Source organism: Protopterus annectens, chromosome 13.part0 (assembly GCF_019279795.1).
Source record: "Protopterus annectens isolate FY-2018-M chromosome 13.part0, PAN1.0, whole genome shotgun sequence".
NCBI lineage: Eukaryota > Metazoa > Chordata > Ceratodontiformes > Protopteridae > Protopterus > Protopterus annectens.
The window spans coordinates 345,236,744-345,263,470 of record NC_056747.1 but is presented as its reverse complement, the minus strand read 5'-3'; the positions used below and the strand labels follow the sequence as shown (position 1 = coordinate 345,263,470).

The 26,727-nt window shown below is 42.1% G+C and overlaps 1 protein-coding gene across 1 annotated transcript in view; it reads right to left on the bottom strand.

The window, feature by feature from the left end:
• The window catches only part of MED12 (mediator complex subunit 12), a 4,088,267-nt gene that overhangs the window by 3,948,532 nt on the left and 113,008 nt on the right, over positions 1-26,727 (bottom strand). Inside the window, exon 3 of the mRNA XM_044054827.1 lies at positions 11,157-11,348. Within this exon, the coding sequence (XP_043910762.1) occupies positions 11,157-11,348 (192 nt within the window). The remainder of the gene's footprint in view (positions 1-11,156; positions 11,349-26,727) is intronic.

Genomic DNA, 26,727 nt, shown 5'->3' with positions numbered 1-26,727 from the left:
TAAATATATATATATATTTTGTGGTATGTCTGTCTTGTGTATGTGCTTTCTATTATGTCGTCTGTGGATATGAAATGTGCATTCATATACTTAATGTAAGTCTGCAAGTGTGCATGTATGTAACATACACATATGTATATACTCAATTACCTAACATTAAAGTAGCACTTGCTTGATTCTTAACTCATTATATCCGAGTGACGCCTCCAGGTGCATCTGTAGTTAAATCCTACTGATACCTCTAGGCATTAAATACTGCTTGTTCCTATTTACATCAATAATTTCAAATCTATGTTATGTACAAGGTTTAAAATTTAGTCTTAAAGCTTATACAGTGGCAAACTCAACCGCATTAATATTTAACCTCTGTCTAGAGCAGGTAAATAGATATTAACTGTTGTTTTTTTTAAGATTAGTGAAGATGGAAAACTCATACAGTATTTGGACAGAAGGTGTGTTCTCGCTATGGCTTGACTAGTGGAAGGGGTGAGGAATGTTGTGGCCCTAATACAGGTAGCTGAGCTTAGTATGTACCTTTTTATGGTAAGGGCTATGTGCTGATCATATTTTAAGGAAGTCTCTATTGTGATACCTAGTAACTTTGTGCTATCTACTGGTTCAATTTTGGTGCTGTTGGAAGAAAATACATGAAGCGGGTAGTAGATTCTGTAGATCTATTAGAAAATCTCATTTGTTTTCTCGTTACGGTTTAGTATGGGTTTTTATTTGAGGAAGTGCTCTATATCACTGAAAGCTTTCTGGGTTTTAGACAGGAGCTCAGGAAGGGATGGGGGCTGTGCAGATGCCTGCAGAATCATCTGCATACTGTACTATAGTAGCATGTGTGGATGTAGAACTAAGATTGTTTGTCAAGATGAAGAGTAAATGTCCAAAAATTAAGCCTTGTGGGACTCTTACAGTAATGGGTAGAAAGGCTGAGATTTCATCTTTCTCTTGACACCTTGTTGACAGTTGGCTAGACAGCTGTGAAGCAAAGTGACGTAAGATAGTGAGAGATTAATGGATGATTATTCTTGGAAGTAGTTTTTGATGGGATAGTCTCAAAAGCTTTTGACATAGCCAAGAAAAATGGAAAAGACAAGGTTATTACTACTACTGTGGTGGTTGATCAACTCTGGGAAACTTAATATGGCTGCTGTGGTGCTATGTCTAGGTCTAAAGCCATGCTGGGAGTTGGAAAGAAGACTGCTTTGTAGTAGATAGGCCAGTAGTTGAGTACATGCATTTTTCAATTATTTTCTTAAGTGGGGAAGAGTATGGCATTGGGTCTATAGTTGGATAGTTCTGTGGATGGGCCATCGTTATGTAGAGGAATGATGTGGGAGAGTTTCCAGAGTACCTGTACATATTGTTCAGTAATTGAGTGATTATTAAGTAAAGAGACTAGGTATGAGATGGAGTCAGCTGCTAGTTTAAGAAATTCATGAGCAAATTGATATACTGCAAGTGTAGTGGATTTTAGTTGAAGTTTTCTTTATGCATGTGGTCTGGACGGGCTGAAATGAGATGGTAGCAGATTGCTGGAAAGGAGTTGTGAGAATGGTTAGAGAGGTACAGTTACTACTGTTTACCAAGGCCTGAATGGAGTTAATAAAATGCGAGTTGAATTGGGCTGCTATGCACTGTGGGGTTAAGGGATGGTTGAGGAGGGGGGTAGGTAGGTTGTCCAAAATTTAAGAGTTGTTTAATGGAGTGCCAAACTTTCTGAGGGTTGTTTTTGTTGGAACTAGATTTAAGTAGGACATTTTGTCTGAGCGAATTTGTTTTTTTTGGCTAAATTTCACAACTGGCGGTAGTTGTAGAAGGAAACTTGGGTTTTTGAGGACAGATACTTTTAGTCATGCTCTCTGTTTCATTATGTTTATGGCATCTTTACCATTGAGTTAGTATGGATTTGCAACTTGTTTTACTAGGGGCCAGAGAGTTTACGATGCTTAAGAATGAGTTGAAGTGGATGACTGCCTCATCAAGAGGAAGGTGTTTTAAGGGGGACCAGTTGTTATGTTTTAATAGGGAATTAAGGGTTTCTATGGAGAAGTATTTTTTAGTATGGATATGCTTATAGATGGTGGTTTTGGCTGACGGCGCTTTGTGCCTAATTAGATAGGTGGGTGAATGATCACTAAGGGAGTGTGGGAGGCAGCCAAACTGTGAACATTAGTTTGGGCGACTGGAGAGAATCCAGTCTAGTATGGAATGTTTTATTACTGTGTATTCTTGTTGGTGTGAAGATAAGTTGGGAAAAAACAATGAGGTTGATATAATTTATAGGATTTATAGAGGTGCATCTTGTCTAGTCAAGATTAAAGTCACCCAAGATTAATATTTCCTGATTTTGTGTTGTAGAGGCCCAACTAAACAGGTTTTCAATTGTAAGACTGTTGTTTCCAGGGGGAGATATACAGCTATTATGATGGACTTTTTCTTGTTACGTTGAAGATGTGAGATTAAGATTTCAGAGTCAACAGCTACGGGGTGGGGTGGCACCTAGCTGCTGCAGGTTAAGGTTGCTCTTGTATACAATTGCTAAGTCGCCGCTGTGCTTGTGTATTCTGTCAGCTCTATGGGTATTACAACCTTGGGGCAAGAATTTTTCATTACTGATTCTTTAGCCAAGTTTCAGTAAGTATTGCTATGTCTGGGGAGTACAGTGACAGGGTTGCTCAGAATTCAGGTATTTTGTTTAGAATACTTCCGATGTTAATTTTTAAGATTAATAGGTCAGAGGAACTGCATGTGAAAAAAAGAGGAGTTTAATAAGACAGAGTTTTGCTGTAGGTGGGGTGTCAATCTGTGTGTTAGGGTCTGGATTAGAATGCATGTCCCCACTGAGATAAAGTAGATGGGACTTGAGTAGTAAGCTGTATGAGGGCATAACAGTGAGTTTGGAGTACTTGTGTAGGATGTGTGCGGGTATACGGAAGGGCATGATAGTGTAAATAGTTGGATGGATGTGTTATTGAACAGTTCTGGTGATATGCTGAAGTAGGCGAGTTGACAGGAGTAGTAGGTGTGCATATATACAGAACTTTGAGATGGTGAAAGGTGGTAAGGTGATATTTAGTTGCGAGTAGGGTGATAAGTAGTGCAGAGAGTAGTAGCATGTGAAGATTGGAGGGGGAAGTTTGATACAGTATGATGTAGGTTAAGTTTTCAGTGTGGCTTTGTGCGGTACTATGGACAGAAGAGAGTAGGATAGTTGGGAAGAGTAGGACATTATCAGACTGTGCTGAGTGGGAGTGGTTTAGGATGAATGCGGTTAGGACAATGAGAGAGTGTTGGGTGACTGGTGGGAGGGACAGATTAGTTTTGGATGTGATTGGTTGATTAAGCATAGGGTGTGGTTATACAAGTATAAACCTAAGGAAAGGGGGTGGGTGGGAATGGGGAGTGTGCCCAAGCTTAGTGATAGCGAACAGAGTATGTTAGGCCTAGGCAGTAAAACAGAGCTGCGGAAAAACAAATAAGTGTTCCTTCAGCTGCAAATATGAGTGAGCTGGAGCAAGTTGGGATCTATTTTCTAATCAATTAAGCACTGAATTTACTGCTTTTGAGGGCGGCCATGGTGATGCAGCGGTTAACATTGTCGCCTCACAGCAAGAGGTTCTCCGGTTCGATCCTCAGCTGGGTTGCCTTCTGTGTGGAGTCTGCATGTCCTCCCTGTGGTCACGTGGGTTTCCTCCGGGTGCTCCGGTTTCCTCCCACATCCCAAAGACATGCTGTAGGTGGATTGGACACTCTAAATTGGCCCTAGGCATGAGTGTGTGCATGGGTGTGCCTTCCATGGAAGGTTGGGCGCCGGGCTGGCAACTCTACACTGTAAAACTCCACTGCCAATCATGAGCGGACATTTGATCCGCTGTGGCGACCCCTAACCGGGAAAAAGCCCAAAGAATTAGAAGAAAGATCTCTCATTATCTAATCACAAAAGTTGCCGGTATTGTTAGAGAGGGACAGACTCAGGACTATGAGAAAGCACTGGAGTGGGGGAGAAGGAAAAGTGCAAAAAAAGAGTAAAAGTGAAGCAGAGGAGTTAGAGGCAAGAAGAGAGGTATAAGACAGGAGATGAATGTAGACAGGAGTGGAGTGGTTACAGGACAGCTAGAAGAGAGTAGAGCAGGATGATGGAAGGAGCGGGGGAGAGATGCAGGAAGAGAAACCACAAAAGGCAGAGTGAGTAGATCAGAAAATCGGAGAAATGAGGGTCGGTGAAGGTAAGTATTAGCTACAGAAGGGCTACGTGTTGTGCTGGTTTGGTGCTGTGCATATTAATTTATATAGATATAATTTAGACATTTTTCTAAATATCTCAGCAACCAAGTAACACGGGCAGAACTCCTTAACCTCACATGAAAGCTCTCAGCTAGATGAATAAAATGCTGCTGTGTGTGTGTGTGTGTGTGTGTGTGTGTGTGTGTGTGTGTGTGTGTGTGTGTGTGTGTGTGTGTGTGTGTGTGTGTGTGTGTGTCTAACTTGAGTGGTTACTGAGATATAGTAAGGTGTTTACAAAATACTACAAATATAACAGATACTGTGTTTACTGTGACAAATTCTGTGCAAGACTTATAATCTAAAGAATACCACCACTAGAGAGTTTGTGCTGAAGAGTTTGCCATTTATACTACTTTCATAACCCCTATGCTTCCAGAGATAACATTTGTTTGAAAAAATGAGGACATAATTTGATTCTGTCAAAAGGTGTAGGCCGCACACACTGAAATAATATTCCCTCTAACAGTTCATACCTAGTAGTCTACTCTGTGAACCACCAAGAATGTTATATGTTACATGACAGCTGCTGCTGCAGTACTTGGGGGAATGTTATGAGGGAAGACACGTAATCCTGTAGGGTGCAAGACCAGGAAACAGAGGACTGTGACAAACTATTCATAAAAGATTCTGACAGGTATCTTCTACATGTTGATCATATCTTTACTCTCCTCACAACCTTCACAAAAGCCTGGACCAAAGACTCCCCTATTTCACCCAATCTGCCTACTTGCTCCACAGCTACAGTAATTAGGCATCCCCAGGATAGGCAAAAGCCATAAAGTACAATTGTGTACACTTACCATAAATGTAGATGTTCCATCAACATTTGGGTTATCTGCTTGCAGTAGCCCTCAGTCGGCCTGATTATCAAAGTCTTGGGTCGTGTGTTGGTTGCTTTCTCATCTTCCGTGAAGTCAGTTAGTCAGGGGTACAAAGCATGCAGCCGACACCATTACATCAGTTTTTCTTGCCCCAGATGTCAGCTGCCCCCTAATGGGAAGCAATTATTATATATATATATATATATACACATATATATATATATATATATATATATATATATATATATTATATATATATATATATATACACATATATATACACATACACACATTATATATATATATATATATATATATATATATATATATATATATATATATATATATATATATAGATATAGATATAGATACACACACATAGATTACACACACACACACACACACACACACACACACACACACACACACACACACACACACACACACACACACACACACACACACACACACACACACACAAGGTTATACCTCCAACAAAAAAGCAAATACACCAAAAAGCTTTTAAGCATAGTAAGGGAGCATAGAGGTATAGCCGAAAAGTCAGGGGTCTGGAGGGAGGGTAACCAAGACTGCAACAGCGAATACACTCTAACATATACATTTATTTTAAGTGTACACAACTCTATGTTCTTCAGGTTTCACTGTTGCAGTCATCACATTTGGGTAGATTCCCAAAGCTAAGGATGGGAGGAGGAATTTAGGTAGCATTAGGACCAGCTATAAGGCCCTGCAAGACTGCAGTGGCAAAGCCAGCTCTGGATTTAGAGAAAATTGGCAAATGGTAATGCTTGGTGAAGGTATGTACAGAACTCCAAATAGCAGCTTCTAGGATGTCTCTGGTAGGGACACCACAGAGAAAGGCTGTAGATGAAGATGCAGCCCTGGTTGAATGGGGTCTAATCCCCTGTGGGATAGGTTTTCCATGGTGTTTATAGCAGAAATGAATGCAATGGCCTATCCATTTAGAAGTGGCTTGCTTTGAAATAGGCTTCCCCTCTGCCCCTGCAGCAAATGCCACCAGCAGTTGTTCAGATTTCCTTTGAGGTTTAGTCCTGTCCAAGTAAAATCTAAGTTGTTGTCTGTGCTCATCTAAGGAGTGCAGTATCCGTTCCCCTTTATTCTGTGGATTAGAAAAGAAGGCTGGCAAATTAATGGATTGATTAAGAGCCACACTGGATACCACCTTGGGCTTGGAGGGATTGGCCCTGAGGGACACCCTGTCTGCATGAATGATGATGAAAGACTCCACTGCCATAAGGGCCTGCAATTCAGAAACCCTTCTTGCTTAAGTGATTGCTAAAAGGAAAGCTGTTTTCCAAGAAAAGAATTTTAACTCTGGACTTGTTTTTCCGATACAAAGTTAAGGTCCCAGGCAGGACTTGGGGCTCTTCTGGGGGGGGGGGGTCTTAAGTTTTTGGCCCCTCTGAGAAACTGCTTGAGCAGCAGGTGAGAAAAGAGGGGTGGTTCTGTGTTGTAATGAACTGAAATGACTGAGGCGTGAATTTTGATGGAGGAAAAGGAAAGGCCCTTGTGAAGCATCTCTGTCAAGTACTGAAGAATCAGAGGTAAATTGGGCGCTGCTGTGGCCATCCCTTGAGTTTGGTTCCAGGCACAATCGTTTCCATTTTTCAGCAAAAGATTTTCTAGTACTAGGCCCTCCTTGCCTCCAAAATTACATCCAACACTTGTTTATTGAGGGATGGTAATGGAGACATTAGGCAATTAACCAGGCTGCAAGGTTCAGGGTTTGAAGCCGGGGGTGCAGAATCTGGCTCTCCTGCTGTGACAGCAGGATAGGGGGTCTGAGGTAGGTGCCATGTGGCTAGCTGTGACACTGCGCAAGAGGGGGTTACCAGTGTTGGCGTGGCCAGTCTGATGCAATTAGTATCATCTTTGGCTTGCCCTGTTTGATCTTTAGTAGTACTTTGGAGAGGAGAGTCAGAGGAGTAAAGGCATAAACGGATATATTTTTCCAGCTGAAGGACAGAGCATCCACTTTCCAAGTTTGTTTGTGGGGAGTCCTTGTGCAGAATTTGTCCAACTGGTGATTCTGGGGGGAGGCAAACTCCCCCATTTGTTTAACATGTTGAAAGTCTTTGGTTCCAGTTTCCACTCATGTGGGTCCATTAGATTTCTGCTTAGTTCGTCTGCCAGTGTACTTAGTTTTTCTGGCAGGAATTGAGCCTGTAGATGCACTTGGTAGCTCAAGGCGGTGTTCCACAGAGCCATGGCTAGTCTGCAGAGGGGGTAGGAATGGGTACCCCCCTGCTTGTTTATGTACAACAGTTACATTGTCCATCTTTACCACTAACTGTCCTAAAGGATGTGGTCCTTGAAGGCTGTCAGAGCATTCTGTACAGCTAACTTTTCTTTTTGATTGATATGCAGGTGCATTTGACTTGGGTTCCATTTGCCCTGAATGCACTTCCCTGCAGGTGAGCCTCCCATGCATAGTCTGATGCGTCTGTTAGGGTTTGGGCGGCAGGGGGTAGAGTGAATGGTAGTCCCTTGTTTTGGTGGCAGGCCTCTGTCCACCAAAGGAATTCTAACCGTGGGCAACGTATGATAGGAATCATTGCTTCTAGATCCTGAGAATGTTGACACCATAGGCTTTTTAGATACCATTGTAGTTTTCTCATATGCAGTCTTGTATATGGAATTAGAAAAATGTACGAGGCCATGAACCACAAGGCTTGCAGTATTTGCCTTGCAGATAGCAGGGTCTTTCTGGCCACGAGTTTGAAGTAAGTTGTCAAATGAATTTGTTTCTCTGGCATGAGGAAAGCCATCTGGGAAGTTGTGTTTGCTCCCAGGAATATAATTTGTTGACAGGGTACCAGTTATGATTTATTTTCGTTTATGGTGTACCACAGACAAGTTAGCACCTTTTGTACAAAAGCCAGATGAATTCATAAGTATGTCCTGGCTTTCTGCCTGAATGAAACAATCGTCCAGGTATGGGTATATTTGAATATTTTTTTGCCTGCAAAATGCAATGACTGGAGCTAGGCACTTTGTGAATACCCTGGGAGCAGTAGATAAACCAAAAGGGCAGTGCAGAGAACTGATGGTGCTTGCAGCCTGCTTTGAAGCGTAGGCATCTTCTGCAAGATTCACTAATTGGGATGTGCAGGTAGGCTTCCTTTAAATCCAGTGTTGCCAACCAGGCGTCTTTGCCTATCATGGGAAGCAACTGGTGAAGAGTTAGCATCTTGAATTTTGGAATCACCAAAAAGGTGTTTAGGATAGAAAGGGGTCCAGGATAGGAAGCCATGAGTTGTCTTTTCTGGGTACCAGGAAAGTATTTAGTAGAAACCTTGTCCCTTTTCCTCTTCTGGTACAGCCTGAATAGCTTGTAATCTTGACTGTACTTGCTTTTGAGCCTCTGCCCACTGATTTGGGGGCAGATCTGGCCAACCGTTTGGGGTTGGTAAAGTGTGGAAGTGAAATCTGTATCCTTGAGAAACTGTTTAAAACCCATTTCTTCTGGGTAATGAGTTCCCAGTTTTTTGCTGGCATAGCAATCTTTCCCCCTAAAGGAGCAGTCAGTTGAGAAGTGCTTGGAAGTTTTAAAGTTAAGTCATTGAGACAGCTTACCACAGGGGTGAGTCTTACTACTCCCTGATTTGGAAGTGGGAGCCCCACACTGCTTAGCCCTGTGCATACCCTGGGACTGAGGCCCTGTTGTTCTGCTGGTTCTGGGTTTGAACTGAAAAGGCCTGGAAGAAGCACGAAAGGACCAATATTTTGAGGGCCAATGCCTACTAAATCTTGGAGGCCGCACTTGTAAGAAATCTTTAACAGTTTGCATAGATTTAGCTTTTTCCTCCGTCTTTTTAAGAACTACTTCTGCTTTGTTTCCAAACAGGCAGTCCTGACAAGGGAGAATTCAGCAATTTAGTTTTAACATGATCTGGCAAAAAATGCTCCTTAAGCCAAGCATGCCTTCTAAGTACAGACCCGGTGACAGCAGCCCTGCAAGATGCCTCTAGTGAATCAAAACCACATTGCAAAGTAGGTTTTCCAACCTGTTCAGCAGAATGCATTAATTCATGTAAATCCTTATTTTCAGCACAATCAGGAATCACATCAGAATAGAGCAAGAAAAAGTTACCACAATGAGGTACTTGGCTTTAGTTGAAGACTTAGGTTCTGAAACTCGAAAACTAAAATTTCAGGAGTCAGCCGACCGGCACCTGTGAACTGCTTCTGCTTCGGGCACCGCACAGCAAGAAAGACTGATGTAATGGTGTTGGCTGCATGCTTTATACCTCTGACTACCTGACGTCATGGAAGATGAGACAGCAACTGACACAGGACCCAAGACTTTGATAATCAGGCCGACTGAGGGCTACTGCAAGCAGATAACCCAAATGTGATGACTGCAACAGTGAAACACGAAGATCACCACCCAATTTGTTCATGCCCAAGAAGTCCAACAGTCCCACTGTACTTAAACTCTTGTGGTAAAACTTGCTCCATAGAAACTTTCACAAACACAGGAATCCACTCATCAGGTTAGCAAAGTTTAACAAGCACTCCATCTTATCAAGGCCTTACCCAGAACACAGCACTAATTTGCAAGTTTTATGGGTTACAATCAACACACTCTTATTTCAACTTAACATCTTAACATAAACATGCACAACCAGGCAGTTTATTTAATGCAGCTTGTAAGGCTGCGTCTAGGACTAAAAACCCATTGACTAACTTCAGGCTCAAGGCAACCCTAGTGTTTTCTTGCTTTCAAGAGAGGTGAAAGGTAATGGAAAAATCAAATCAGTAATGGAAAAATCAAATCAGTAAATATCCCATTCTGGTTGGGAAGGCACCCAAATGCAACAATTACATCTGGTGACAGCTGTAGAAAAGTGCTTTGCACCCATCACAAAAAAAAGCTGACACACAGCCAAGTGGAAGGACACACATGGAACAGCATGTGTGTACATAAATATCACTCACCTAGATGTTTTACTGTTGGCAACTCTTCTTTCGGCTTTTCCCGGTTAGGGGTCGCCACAGCGGATCACCTGTCCGCTCATGACTGGCAGTGGAGTTTTACGGTGTCGAGTTGCCAGTCTGGCACCCAACCTTCCACAGAAAGCACACCCACGTACACCCTCACACCTAGGGCCAATTTAGAGTGTCCAATCCACCTACAGCATGTCTTTGGGATGTGGGAGGAAACCGGAGCACCCGGAAGAAACCCACGTGACCACAGGCAGGACATGCAGACTCTGCACAAAAGGCACCCCAGCAGAGGATCGAACCGGAGAACCTCTTGCTGTGAGGCAGCAATGCTAACCACTGCACCAACGTGGCCGCCCTACTGTTGGCAACTCTATAGGGGGGAAAAAAGCAGCAAGCAGGTAGAAAAGATGCATCTCAGCCATCTAACCAAGGCAAAAGACCTTTTCCTGTCACAACATTCCAATCCACAAAGGGAGCTCAAAGAAAAAGAAGGGATTACAGTATCATGACTGAAGTTTCCATTCTGTGTGTGCCCCACAAACCCTTAACAGCCCTCCGTGCCAGGCCTGCTTATTTAATAAAGGCTGACATATTTAATATACTAAGTACAACCTCAATCCTTCCAAGTCTACTGCTTCCTTTTTTCCCTACAACCCGTATAATCTGCCTATGGAAATCACCGTTTTAGGTGCATCTTTCTGTATCTGTTCTAATGAACTATGTACAACAGAAAAGGCAACCACCGGAGCATTCTGTGTCATTCACTGTAGACGGGGTTACCCAAGGACTGGCCACGATACTGACTATTACCACAAGGCTCCCCAAACCTGCACTTCTTAACAAGCTGCGTTAAATATGCTGTTTGAATGACCTCTATTTGCAGCACAAATCACTAGATTCAAGATTAGGGTTATGCCTGAGCGAAGTTCAGCCAACTGCACTAAGGAGATTTGACCTAATGACCTGAAAAAAAGCCCACACATTCACCAATTACACAATAACCAAATATTCACTCATTTTAAAATAAGTTAGAACACTTATAAGAGATACCTTTTTGGCAAGGTGAGTGAGTGGTTTTGTTCCAGCTAGGTCCATGAACCAATTAGTTATGGAACTCTGAGATCTTGCAGTGACTAGCCAGAAATTGTCCTTCTGATTAACCTGTGGTTTCCGTTTGCCAGTATCTGGGAATGTATTGCATCGCAGCTTCTCTGCAATTATGCTACTAAAATTGGAACTGATCTAAAAAAAACACAGAACAAAATTAATGAAAGGCAAAATAAATTGACAAATTCAGAATTGTGAATGTTCATAACACCTTTCAACCAGATAATACATATCTATCATAGCAGTACCAACACAGCTATCATTTAGATTTTCTGTAGAAGCAGTCACATAGTACACACTTCAATTTTAACTAAACATACCATAACAGTGCTTTACTATAAGCAAGGTTGTAATGACATTCAATCACTTTACAATGCAGCTCACCATTGTCACATCGGAAACCATTCTTAGTAGTGACTTCCATTATCTGCTGCCTACACTCTTGTCTATCAATATGGCCATCTGTTCAATGGTAGTTTAACTGAATATATCAAAATATTGCAAAATGCAAAGGTAATAAAAATTATTTATTCTGCTTCTAACACTAAGAATATACAATCTACAAAATCTCATTTGCAAATACTAATACTTGGCCTTACTTACACAAAACAAAAAAATCTGCAATCACCTACACTATAACACAAACTAGGAAATAAGTAGACTGCCCATAGAAAGCAAATACACCACCTCACCATATCAAGTTATTTGAGAGGTAGACCCCTGCAGTGTATTAATTGCTTGGTATTTCCTCTTCCACAAACCCAAAGTTTAGCTACTTCACCTCTCCACCTTCAGGTGCGTACCACAGTTATCTCCTTGTCATGCTAGGAAAGTGCACTTCATCTTTGATTCAGTAAGTTTAGACCCCATCCAGTGAGTGAGAGCAACCTGGAAGACAAAAGAAACTACCATACCAGGATAGGAGGAAATGGTGAAGGATAAATACTCAATGCAGAGGTCTCCTTCACATGTCAGCATGCATGGTGACTTAAACAGTACCAATAGACTTAAAAGGAGAACGAGGAAAAAAGTCAAAAGCACAGAAGGCTAAACACTGCAATATCCAAAGAGGCAAAGATGACGGACTCCTTAAGTCATGATCCAAGTAGCAGTGTTCATTTTACGAATGAAGCAAGATCATGGTACAAATGGCCCAAAATGGAGACAGTGGTAAAGCATCCAATGGAAGGAGACAACCCAGTTGTGAAGTAGCCTTTGGCATCCACATTTTGAAATAGGTCATAAGCCACCTAATGTCAAACGCACACAAGTTACCAAAAAGCTTGTAAAGAGCTTGCTTAGTCAATAGCATCCCCTCCACCCTTATGAAGCAGAGAGAAATCTTTTTAGAGTAAAACTTAATGGTGCAAATCCATTTTATGGGTGTGCTCCCATCCCCCTATTTATTGCCCCTGGAAAAAGAGAAGAAACAGGTTTCCAGACAATTTTGATAAGAGTTTCATGGGGAAACAATACATAGTGCTAAGGAGCAATGATATCTGTAACCACTAAATATGGTTCTGCACTAAGTACTTCAATGTCTAAGACTCCAAAATTAAGCTTTTTTTCCCCTTTTTCTAGTAATTGCAGTTTCGGCAGCCAATACTTTCAAACTTTTAAGACCTTACTATGTCTAGTCAAATCAGGCTGTGTAAGCCAGCTTACAAGAATCATTTCCTTAGTATCGTTTGTTCCAATATTTCTGTCTACATACTCTATATGAAATTTCATACCTTCCCACTCATTACATTTCAGAAAAACATGTTTGCAATTACCTCTTCCTTCCCCACCACTCTATGTACTATCAACCTAAAGAAACTCTCAAATCTAGTTGGGTATAAAATATTTATGTAAAGCTTCCAAGCAAAAATCCTAAACTTTTCAGTTTTTGCTGCATACCTGCAGCCCTAAAGATTTCTTCCTGTTGTTCCTTTCTAAATTGTTTTTCTATTTTTTTCCTCAATCTTTTCTAACCTCTCTGATTTTTACAGATCATGCAGTATTTTATAGTCTGCAAAATCTCTTTCTTTTGCAAAATTCCCTTCTCCAAACTCAATTAAAAACTTTACCAGAGCTGGTAGTTTTCACTCACCACTTTTGTCCCTTCTCTTTGCTTATATTCAGTTATCAAATCCCTGAGAAGGAAAGCAATTTTTAAGCAGGAGTTTGTACTGCATATGCTAATCTTGTCCCACTCCCCTCCTAAGCTACGAGTTTCCAAAACCTTGGTCCATTTGCTAACATCTTCCAATAAAATCCACTCCCTCTTGCTTACTTTCTATAATCCAACTTGCAGACTTCCCTAACTGTAAAGCTTCCTTTGTCTAGCCCCAAATGGGTTTAGTTCTTGGAATAATTTCTGCTATGTTAACATACATGCAGAATATTATAGTCATACTTTCCTTAAGGACTTGCATCCGAAATCCTAGTCTCTCCTTCTCAATCTCACCACCATTTCATCATCCTTTTCAATACCAATTTACAACCCTCTACTTGAGCTATACACGAGCCTCAACTGTATAAGCGCTGATATGCCCCTTCAAATCAGGTAACCCTAACCCACCTTATTCTATGGGGAGAACCAACTTTATCCTACCTAATTCTAGCTCCCCCCCCCAAATAAATTTCAAGTCTATTATTTACCATCTACAAATTGTTCTCCAACTGATAAAAATATGCCTGCCCTATATACAAGGCTAGTGGGAAAAGGGACTAAAACATTACTGCGTGTATCTTGCGTTCCATAATCAAGAGCTTTCACAGCTTCTTCATTTTTGTACCATCTTCTGTTTAGTCTCTTTTCACATAGTCTCAACTGCCATAACATTACTATTTCAAGCCTTACACTCAAGTACTTAAATCTTAACATGTATTCACAAATATGGATATTGCTAAATTCATGGATGAGCTTTTTTACCGTTATAGTGTTTAATTTATTTTATTCACTACTCACAAACCTACCCTCTAACCTAAAATCCAAGCTATAAACCTGCTAGAATACGACTGGCCGATTTGCAACAAACGCCTCCTATTCCACCCACCATTTTGCAACTTTTGATTCACTAAACTGGTTAGAACTACCACACTCTCTCCCACATTCACCTAATGACAGCACACAAAATTATATACAAACCTTCACTATTTGATGCCCTTTCCTCTCTTTACACCAACTACTTACCCAAAAGCTCTCTTAGGTCTGAAAATCAACATCTACTACAGACTTATAAATGAAAACTTCCAGATGGCCAACTCCTATACTCTTACCAAAAAGAGGAGCTTTCCTATAACTCTCCAATCTAACCCAACCAATGCTACTTCAAACTCTTTCTACACAACTACCTATCCTCCATTTGGAGCTGTAACTGCTCTACCTCCAGTTCATTCAAGACCTGAACTCTTACAATTTCTTCACTCCCTTTCTGCAACTGCTACTCCTTCCTCCACTCTATCACTTAGACTCTGTCAAAAGTGGTCACAATAACCGCCCATATTCATAGTTTCTTATGAATGATCTTATCAGTATTGCAAAGTTCTTTACATATGTCCATTTTTGAAATTTTATCTGTTATAAGTATGGGAATTGTTAGGTTTGCCTACGTCTTTACTTATACCTAAATTGTTCAAATTGTTCAAGCCTGTATTATGTACCTGGAGCTTTTCTCCAGGGGCCTCCACTGAAAATGGGATCTTCAGCCCAGTGGTCTTTCCCAGTAATTAAATGCTAATAAGTAAATAAATAAAATACATTTTATATCTTCAAACACTTGAAAGTGTCGCAAAATATTCACAACATTGAAATGCCCTATTGTGGATTTATCAAGTACAAAACTGCAAATAAAGCCAATTCTTCCTGACTACGCCAATTACATCCCACAATTTAATTTAAAAGTTATGTACTTACCATAACTATGCATCTGTGTTGTCCATTTTCATTCATCCTCAACCCAAGTTCAGATCTGATTCTCGAATCAGACTGCCACATACTCCAGATTTTGCATCCAACTCTCGAGCTCTTCCCTCTACCCATAATGCCTTAGTCCACCCCCATTACTTCAGATAGAGTTTGTTGCCATAAGGCCCCTATAGCCAGACAAAAACAAAGACAGCTGACAGAAAAAAAAGGAAAGGCTCAACCCCAGAATTTTACGTTCCAAAACACAGTCCAACAGGTTTCTCCAGAAGGTTTAAGGAAGGGATGGAAGTTGAGGTGGAATGAAAACAGATGCTTAGTTATGGCGAATACATAACTTTTTCAATCTGTCCATTTCATTCCTCAACACATCGGACAAATTCCCCAGTTACAAAGATTTTGGGTGGCCCTCTTGCAAAGATACTCCAGAGTACCGCTGTCAAATTTGTAATGAGTAACAAAGGAATGAGGACTGAACCATGTGGCTGCTGCACAAATATCAACAGATGTCCTTGACCAAAAAGCAGACAAAGCAGCCATGGATCTGGTTGAATGAGCCCTGGGTGGTTTGAGTATGGGATTGCCTTGTTGAGTACAGATCCAAGAAATGCAGTTTGCAGTCCAGTTGGCTTAAGTGTCTTTAGAAATAAACAAATGTTTGATCTATCTTCACAGGACAAAACAAATCAGAAGCGTAATTATCTGTGTACATTAAGATGATGAATCATGTAGTCTCTTTTTCAATAAAAATTTGGGAAGAAGACAGGCAAAGGAATTGACTGGTTCATGTTGTTTTCAGAGGCTACTTCAAGTAAGAAGGGTTTGTCCGCAAGGTAACCCTATTTGTACGGAAAATAATGTAAGGGGTCTTTGACTAGAGAGCTTGGAGTCCAGATACCTTCTTTGCAGAAATAATGGGTACTAAAAATGATTGTTTTCCAAGAAAGGAATTTCAGATCACTTTTAGCCTTTTCAAAATACTATGCATACAATTTGGTAAAAGCAAAGGAAAAATCCGTTTCCTCTATGAAAACTAGAAACGGCCGATAACTTAACTGTAGCTTAAGGGTAATAAAAAAAAAAAAAAAAAATAGTGCCTTCTTTAAAAACAGCTGCCAAAAATTCAAGTACTGCAGACACTGGAGCAGGAAAAAGGATCAAGCTTATTTTTCAAGGGCCAAAGGGAGAATCTTTTCCACTTGCACTTATAAACTTTTTTTTAATAGGTCTTTTTGCAAAGATAAAATGGTAAGTACAGGGGAGAGAGTCTGGGCTGTCTAACCATTACTGGAAGTGGAGAAAAACCGGTTAGCTTGAGGGCCCAGAGATTGGGATGTTTGATTCCTGATGGGTGTGAGAGGAGACGATTCCAATATCCATGGAGGAGAACTAAGAGGAGACCACAGAAAGGGGAACCATACCTGTTGAGGCCAGGGGGCAATGAGGATGACTGAGCTCTTCAGCCAGCATGCTTTCTGTAGGAATTTGGGAATCAAAAGGAAGAAGGGGATAAGAATAAAGACTGGAGGGCCAAACATGGACTACAGCATCTCTTGCTGACTCCTGGGGGAGATAAGGGCGAAGTACCTGCTGCACTTGTGGGGGACACAGAGGCCTCAGCAAGGTTGGGCCCAACAGAAAATCCTTTCCGACGCAGACCGATTGAGAGACCACCCATGAGGCATCAGAATGGATCTGTTTTATTTGTCTGCTAATATGCTGATTTTTCCCAGTTTGTGGGATGCAACTAAAAAGAGGTCTGAGAAGATCATCCATACCCATGCTCTCACGGCCTAACTGCAAAGTTCATGTACCAAACCACAAACATGCTGTCAGTCTGAATCACAATGGTCCGTACAGAAGAGCACCTTGAAAGGCCTGTAACACTAGGACTGCTCATCTCTAGTACATTGTCATGCAGATTGGTCTTGGCGGGGGGGGGGGGGACCACATGCCTTAGAGCATCCTTCCATGGAAATGACACCCACCCCAACTGGGAGGCATCTGGAGTCACTGTGGCTGTTGGGGACAGTAGAATAAAGGGTTGTCCTAGGTGACTCATCTGACTGAATCCACCAGCTTATGAGATGTTTGCAACTAGGAGCAAGTTTGACTGGAAAGGATAGGGCTTGCTGAAGAACAGACCACTAACACCTACAGTCCACTGAAGAACAAGAATAAAGAAACATGCTAAAGGAACTAACACAATGGCTGCTGCCATGGATCCTAGTGCTTGAAGAACTGACCTGGCTGTAGGAAATGAACGGGAGATAAGCAGACGGACCTCGATTCCTGAGGGTGGATATACAATGAAGTGGTACCAATGCTGTGTAGTCGTATCCAGAGTTGTACCAATGAACTCCAGGCTCTGGACTGGTGTGGAGTTTGATTTGGAGTCATTTATTGTTATCCCCACTAACTGGAAAGTCTGGAGCAAATAGTCCCAGGACTGTTGGAGAAGATGCTTGGAGGCAGTGGTAAGGAGCCAGTCAAGCAATATGGAAACATCCACAAATCCTTAGAGTCTCAGATGAGCAGCCATACATTTGGCAAATACCCTAGAGGTTGTGGTTAGTCCAAAGGGCAGGGCTCTGAAGTGATATGACTGGCTCCCAGATGAAAGCATAAATGTCTTCTGGATTGGCTGTCTATTTTGATGTGATAGTATGCATCCTGAAGATCTATGGAGCCCATCCCATCATCCTTATGAAGAAATGACAAAGGACTAAACTGTGATCATTCAGCACTTCAACTTCTTAACACACTGGTTTAAAATGTTGAGATCTAAAACTTGTCTGAGGTCTCCCAGACTTTCTGAAGCTAAAAGGAAACGTTAGCAAGTTTGGAATCCTATTTGGTCTGGTGGGACCTCTTGCCGGACTCTTACCTAGCAGCTTTTGAATTTCTTGTGCTGCGGCTTTCTTCGGACTGGGTAGAACATCAGGAAGCTTCTTCCTTTTGTGAAAAGTAAGTCAGAAATCTTCTGTTATGTTTGCCCAGGCATCTGGTTGAAGGGATAGTCGTCCCCCAACAGTCTTCAGAGTTGGATAGTCAATCAGCAGTTCACAAGTGCTGGAAGGATCTGTCCAGAAAGGAATCCCAGAAACCCTGGTTCTGAGTCTCTCTTCTGCCTCTAGGGTGACGTCTCCCATTGGAACTTTCTCCTCTGCCTCTGGAGCTGTCACTGTGTGGATCTTTGAAAGGACCTGGAAATTTTGGAACCATTTCTTCTTGTGACCTCTCTGAGTATGGAGAAGGTTCGCTGAGGGGGAGAAAACTTTCCCGAGAGGCTTAGTCCTGTCCAAGTAAAATCTAAGTTGTCTGTGCACATCCAAGGAGTGCAGTATTCGTTCCCCTTTGTTCTGCAGATTAGAAAAGAAGGTTGGCAAATGAATGGACTGATTAAAAGCCACACTGGATACCACCTTGGGCATAAAGGAAGGGTTGGTCCTGAGGGACACCCTATCCGCATGAATGATGATGAAAGGCTCCACTGCCATGAGGGCCCGTAATTCAGATACCCTCTCTAGCTGAAGTGATGGCTAGGACGAAGGCTGTTTTCCAAGAAAGGAATTTCAACTCTGCATCTGGCTCAAAGGGAGGTAGAGTGAGCTTTTCCAATACAAAGTTAAGTTCACAGGCTGGAGTAGGGGGTCTCCAGGGTGGTCTTAGGTTTTTGGCCCTTCTGAGGAATTGCTTCAGCAGTGGATGAGAGAAGAGGGGTGGCTCCATAGAATAATGTGCTGAAATGGCTGAGGCATGGATTTTAATGGAAGAGAAGGCAAGACTCTTGTGAAGCATCTCAGTTGAGTATTGAAGAATATGCTGTAAATTGCGTAGTGTTGTGCCCATCCCCTGGGTTTGACTCCAGGAAAAGAAACTTTTCCGCATAGGATTTTTTAGTACTAGGCCTCCTTGCCTCTAGAATGACATTCATCACTTGCTTACTGAGGGATGGTAATGGAGAGCTCAGGTAATTAGCCAGGCTGCAAGGTTCAGGGTTTGAAGCTGTGGGTGAAGAATCTGGCCCTCCTGCTGCAAAAGCAAGAAGGGGGTCTGAGGCAGGGGCCATGGTTCCAGCAGTGACACTACGCAAAAGGGGGTACCAGTGTTGGCGTGGCCAGTCTGGTGCAATGAGTATTGTCCTTGGTTTGTCCTGTTTGATCTTTAGTAGAACTTTGGAGAGGACAGGCAGAGGGGGAAAGGCATCCGCTTTCCAAGCTTGTCTGTGGGGAGTCCTTGTGCAGAATTTGCCCAAATGGTGATTCTGGGGGGAGGCAAACAGGTCCATCTCTGAGCTCCCCCATTTGTTTCTCAAAAGGTTTAATATCTTTGGCTCCAGTTTCCACTTGTGTGGGTCCATGAGATTTCTGATTAGGTCATCTGCCAATGTATTTATCTTTCCTGGCAGGAACTGAGCTTGCAGGTGCACTTGGTAGCTCAAGGCAGTGTTCCACAGAGCCATGGCTAGTATGCAGAGAGAGTATGAGTGGGTTCCCCCTCTGCTTGTTTATGTACCACATGACAGTGGTGGTGTCCATCCTTAATTGTCCTGGAAGAATGTGGTCCTTGAAGGCCGTCAGAGCATTCTGTTCAGCTAACATTTCTTTTTGATTGATATGCAGGTACACTTGAGTCAGGTTCCATTTGCCCTGAATGCACTGCCCTGCGAGCCCCCCATGCATAGTCTGATGCGTCTGTTAGGGTTTGGGAAGCAGGGGGTAGAGTGAATGGCAGTCCCTTGTTGTGGTGGCAGGCCTCTGCCCATCAAAGGAACCCTTCTTATACAAGGAATGATGGGCATCATTGATTCTAGGTCCCGAGAATGTTGACAACATAGGCTTTTTAGATACCATTGTAGTTTCTTCATATGCAGTCTTGCATATAGAATTAGTAGAAAGCAAGAGGCCATGAACCCCAGGGCTTGAACTATTTTCCTTGCAGATAGCTGGGTCTTTGTGGCCAGTAGTTTGAAGTAGGCTGTCAAACTTGTTTCTCTGACGCGAGGTAGGCCATCTGGGAAGTTGTATTCAAGCTTGCTCCCAGGAATACAATTTGTTGGCAGGGTACTAGGTGTGATTTCTTTTCGTTTATGGTGTACCCCAGTGAAGTTAGAAGTTTCTTTACAAATGTCAGATGATTTAATAGCATGTCTAAGCTTTCTGCCTGAATTAGACAATCACCCAGGTATGGGTATATATGAATATTTCCTTGCCTGCAGAATGGAATGACTGGAGCTAGGCACTTTGTGAATACCCTGAGCGCAGTAGATAAGCCAAAGGGCAGTGGAGAAAACTGATGGTGCATGTAGCCTGCTCTGAAGCGCAGGTATTTTCTGCAAGATTCCCTTAATGGGATGTGCAGGTAAGCTTCCTTTAAATCCAATGTTGCCAACCAGGCATTTTTGTCTAGCATGGGAAGCAGCTGATGAAGAGTTAGCAATTTGAATTTTGGGATTATCAAAAATGTGTTTAGGATAGACAGGGTCCAGGACAGGACACCAGGAATCGTCTTTTCTGGGTACCAGGAAAAGTCTTGAGTAAAAACCTTCCCCCAATTTCTCTTCTGGGACAGGTTGAATAGCCCTGATACTTAGAAGGGAGAGAACCTGCTTTTGAGCCTCAGCCCACTGATTTGGGGGTAGGTCCAGCCAACCGTTTGGGGTTGGTAAGGAGTGGAAGTGGAATCTGTATCCTTGGGAAATTATATTTAAAACCCATTTGTCTTTGGTAATGAGTTCCCAGTTTTTTGCATGCAGGGCAATCTTTCCCCCTAAAGGAGCAGTCAGATGAGCAGGGCTTTGAAGGTTTAAGGTTAAGTCATTGTGACAGTTTACCGTAGTGGGGTGACTTACTACTTCCAGCTTTGGAAGTGGGAGCCCCCCCACTGCTTAGGCCTGTGAGTACCTTGAGACCGAAGCCTGGGTGGTCTGCTGGTCCTGGGTTTGGACTGAGAAGACCTGAAGAGACAGGAAAGGACCAATTTTAAAAGGCCAATGCCTACTAAATATGGGAGGCTGTACTTGCAGGAAATCTTTAAAAGTTTGCATAGATATAGCTTTTTCCTCCATCTTTTTAAGTACTACTATGGCTTTGCTGCCAAACAGGCGGTCTTGGTTTAAGGGAGCATCCAATAATTTAGCTTTAACATGATCTGGCAAATTTTGCTCCTTAAGCCAAGCAGGTCTTCTAGGTACAAACCCAGTGACAGCAGCTCTGCAAAATGCCTCTAATGAATCAAAACCACATTGCAAATTATGTTTACCAACTTGTTCAGCAGAATGCATTAAAACCTGTAATTCTTTACTTTCAGCACAGTCAGGAATCAACATAATTTTCTGTTTAAGTAATCCAATAATATGCTGCTGATACTTTAACATATGAAACTGGCCGTTTAATGCCCTAATGGCCAAAACAGCAGAGGTGTATACCTTCTTACCCAATATGTCCAGGGCCCTGCAATCTCTATCAGAGGGGGTAGGGTTTTTGGCAGTAGTAGCCTTAATGCCTTTGGGCCCCTGTGAAATTGTCTCTGGATCCACAGTAGGATTCTTAGAGAGAAACTTGTGAGAGTCATGGACTCTAATACCAGTCAGGTTTCCTGGGAGCCGGAAGTGTCTGGGGCCAGACTAGATTCCAAGACGGCATCATCTACAATGTCCAGTACAGGAGGGATAGCTAAAGGCCTGTGCTGTAGTAGGAGTAAGAATTCCCTAAGCCTCTTTTTGGAGTCAGAGTAATCCTGGCTTTCCCAGCAGAAATGTTCCCTAAGAGTATGCAAAGTTTCACCAAAAGAGAAATCTTCTGGAGGGGAAGCAGAGGAATGGAGTCCTCTGCATCAGAATCCTCATAGGTAGACAAGGGCAAATCCTGGTCATCAGAAGAAACAGAAATTTCATAATTCTGATCATAGAAATCAGAAGGAAAATCAGTCCTAGGTCTCAGAGGGAGAAGGGTGGCTTCCCCTGATTAGAGTAATAAGGTCTTCAGCCATTCTTGTTTTTTAGGCATAGTTGCCTGACCATGCGGTCTGGGCGTTGGTTTTCTAAGCGTGGATCGAGTTTTAGGCCTTGAAAAAGAAGATGGAAGTGGTTTAATATGCAAGTCAGTAGGCCTGAATACACCCTCAGAAGCCCGTGCCTGCACAGCGGCTCCGGACCCATCCAAGGTAGAGACATCCGCAGGGTCCATAGTCGAAGAAGCATTTTGCAGCATATTGCAGAATGGTTCTCAGTAGAGACATGCGAATCTGAAGTAGAAGGTATAAGGGGCTGCGAAAGCACCTCACAGAGTACCGGCGAACTGGCGACTAGCTTAAGAGAAGTGTCGTGGGCAGCTTTAGACCTATGCGGTCTGTCTCTCTCTTTATCTTTGCATTTTTTCAAAATGTCAGTAGTCGGGTGGCTTACCGAAGCCATTTCTGGATGACTGAACTGAGTACCAAAATAGTTAGATGTGAAAATAAACAGACGACCAATAGTTAGAGGACTGAATAAGGCACAAAACCGACAGCAAGGGACGTCAAGGTCTGGGCCTAAGCAAGGAATGCAGTACGAACGAAAATCTTTATGAGGCATTTGCTTTCCACAAATACAATTGTTAACTTTTATTGACATCGGTTTAGAGGAAGAAAAAGGATCCCCAACTGGGTACTTAGCTTTGTTGAAGACTTCGGATCTGAAACGCAAAAATGAAAATTTCAGGAGTTGGCTGACCGGCACTTGCAAACTGCTTCGGGCACCGCACAGCAAGAAAGACTGATGTAATCGCGTCGGCTGCATGCTTTATACCCCTGACTACCTGACGTCACGGAAGATAAGACAGCAGCCAACGCAGGACCAAAGACTTTGATAATCAGGCAAGCTAAAGGCTACCTGCAAGCAGATAACCTAAATGTAATGACTGCAACAGTGAAACACAAAACATCTGGTTTAACCACATATTCTGTTGTACAACTTCTCTGACTGGTGCCATGCTTTGGATCAGAGGACATGGGATCTGAGGAAGGCGCTGTTAGACTGGCAGATATCAGATCTGAAGACTTCAGATCACAGTATTTCAGATCCGAAGATGGGGTCCTTTGGATCCAACAATGTCAAGTCTGAGATTTTTTTGACTTTGGATTGGTGGCTCCAACGAAGTCCTAGGAGACTGGGGAGAGGATGTGTTTTCTGTGCTCCACTGGAGCAGACTATGACAATGTGGCAGGGGTTTGAGACGCAGAAGATGGAGTCAAAGCAGCAGGAAGAAGTTTTTTTTTTTTTTTTTTTTTTTTTTAATATCAACTTTTTGCATCGAGCAGGGCGAGCCCTTGGGTTAAAACCTTGACAGAGCAGAACAATTAATACCCAAGTGGCCAGCTTTGAGGCAATAGATTCACTTCTTATGGGCATCTGAATTCAGAATTTTATGCCCACAAGTGAATTTCCTGAAACTTGTCAGTTTATCCAACATGGTAACTAGTAACAGGCAGTACAATAACAAAACAATACAGTAAAGTAGTATAGTACCAAAAAATACACACAAAAAAAGATTTTTTTACAAAGGACAAGGAATAATTACCAACAATAGTAATTTAAATAGAATACCCCAATTAAAGGGTAAAAGCAACACCAACTATCTTAAGAAAGTAATACTGTCTGAAAATACTAAGAAGTTCTAAATCAAGTGAAAAACTAACAGGGAGGAGAGAGATAGAAAATAGAAAAAAACTTTTTTAAAGAATAAGAAAAGAATTAATAAATGGCTAAATTTTTCTCGAGAGGAATATGCACTTGGGCATGATGGCGGCAAATGAGATAGGAGGCGTTGAGGATGGACCAAGGCATTGTGAATAGGAGGAGTTCAAGAGTTAGATCCAAAGTCTGAAGTATGTGGCCAAGTCAAACCTACGTGATGTGGAAGAAAAAACATTATCAGATTCATTTTCTTTGCTAATGGCTCTAAAATATATAGCAAATTTTAACAGAGCAGAGAAGAAAACATCCCTACTGGTTCCTTTGTTTAAGCACAGCTTGACAGAGAAACCCTCCCAACTTAATTTTGCCTCTGACCCTTCACAGACCTTCACTATTCCTACTAGAAAAGCAAATGCTACCATTGCTCTACTCAAAATTCCAGCTATCAAATGATTTATTTTCATCAGGATGTCACAAATAGCATGTTCCTTTACACCATCATTGTTCTATTACTACTGCCAAATGTGTCTCCTCACCACAAAACACAAAATGATTCATATCCATCAATTCTGGAAGCATCTGCCATTCTCGTAGCCACTAACAACAAACATTTTATATTCAAGGTATAAAATCAAATGGACTAAATGACTCTAGATCTGAAGGTCTCTACTCTCTTGAGGGGATTGCAGCCACTGCAAGTTTCTTCCAAGACACTAGCACTTCCCACACTTTTAAAATAGTGCTAAACCAATGCTTCCAGAGTGTTATCACTCTCCCATCCTAGCTTACACATTCCTGCAGGAATACTGTGTTTCTAGAGACTTCCCTGCTGATTACACATCACTGTTTTCATGTATTTTCTTCTTATCTTATTTACTTGTTAAGCCTTGCCTACCTCTAACTTCAGCATAACAAAGTCTTTCATCATACCTCCCAACCATACCAAATTACTAGTTGTTTACTAAGTTTTGGGGTCCAAATACTGGGGTGCCATGATTCCAGAGTGGCACTCCTCCATTTCCAACTTTTTCCCAGTTTTTTTTAAATTTTTTCCCTATTTTTTTATTTTGAGATGACATCACGTGCGCAATGACATCAGCTCCGTCAGGGCTACCAGCCTGTCAGAATTGAGCTCAAGGAGCTCCGAAGCACATTTCCAGTGGGTTATTCAAATGAGCGCTATATTCGCACTTTGGAAATGGATTCAAACGTTATTTACAATGGATTCTTGGCTCCGAAGCACATTTATTCGGCAAGTGCGAGTGGGTTATATTCCACGAGTGCTTTATTTGAAATGGCTTTGGCTCTGGGAACTGGGTGATTCTGGTAGCAGGAAAAGTACAGTTTTGTACCTACCATAAATGTAGATGTCCGGTAGGTATGCATCTGCAGTCCTAACATATGGGTTGTCCTGCCTCAGGCAGCCCTTCGGTCGGCCGGATTCCAAAGTCTGGGTCTGGCCTCGGCTGATGTCGCACTTCACCCAATGTCATAGCTGCTGTAGTATAAAGGCATCAGCCGACGCCATTTTCCTCAGTGTTTCTTGCCCCAGATGCCAGGTGCCCTCTAGGAAGGCTAAATTTGGATAAATGCAAATAATTCCAAACAGTAGAGAGCAAAAATTATATATATATATATATATATATATATATATATATATATATATATATATATATATATATATACACACACATATACATATATACAAAAACAAATACACCATAATAATTTCCCCCAGCTAGCTAAAAGAGGGGTAGGTACCCTAGGAATACCACAGAGGGGAAGGAGGGTGGGTAATCCTGACTGCAGATGCATACCTATCTGACATCTACATTTATGGTAGGTACAAAACTGTACTATGTCTTTCAAGGATGCATCTGCAGTCCTAACATATGGGTAGAATACCATAGCCAAACTGGGGGAGGAGGCACTAAGATAAAGATGGTGTAGTCAAGATCCCTTGCAACACAGCAGTTGCAAAACCTGCTCGGGATCTGGAGTATAAAGGAAGGTTATAATGCTTGGCAAATGTATGCATGGAGCTCCAAGTAGCAGCTTCTAAAATGTCTTTGGTAGCCACTCCTCGTAGGAAAGCTGTAGTGGTGGCTGTAGCTCTTGTGGAATGAGGTCTGATATTTTCAGTTGTCGTCTTTCCATGAAAAGAGTAGCAAAATCGTATGCAATTTCCTATCCATTTTGAGATTGTCTGTTTTGAAATTGCTTTTCCTTGCATTCCTGTTGCATATGCTACCAGAAGTTGGTCAGTTTTTCTGTTGGTCTTAGTTCTGTCCATGTAGTAGCGTAATTGTCTGTGCACATCCAAGGTATGTAGCAGTCTTTCCCCCCTGTTCTGTGGGTTGGGGAAGAATGTAGGTAAATGAATCGCTTGATTCAATGATACTCTGGAGACCACTTTTGGCATAAAGGTAGGGTTGGTTCTCAGAGACGCTCTATCCTGATGGAAGATAAGAAAGGGCTGCACTGCCATTAATGCCTGTAATTCAGATACCCTTCTTGCTGAAGTGATTGCTAGCAGGAAAGCAGTTTTCCAAGACAAGAACTGTAAATCTGCTGTTGCTGCTGGTTCAAAAGGGGAAGTGTTAACTTTTCCAGCACAAAGTTGAGATCCCATGTAGGTAAAGGTGGTTTCCTTGGAGGCTTTACGTTTTTGATTCCTCTCAAGAACTGTCTGAGTAGAGGATGAGAGAAGACAGGAGGATCCATGTTGTATTCTGCTGAGATTGCTGATGCATGAATCTTAATGGAGGAGTAGGACAGGCCATTGTGGAACAGTTCTGCTAAGTATTCCAGGATGTGTGCTATGTTTGCCAATGAGACATTTTCTCCCTTTGCTGCACTCCAAATGAGGTATCTTTTCCATTTGGCTGAATAAGTTTTCCTTGCGGAGGGTCTGCGAGCCTCCAGGA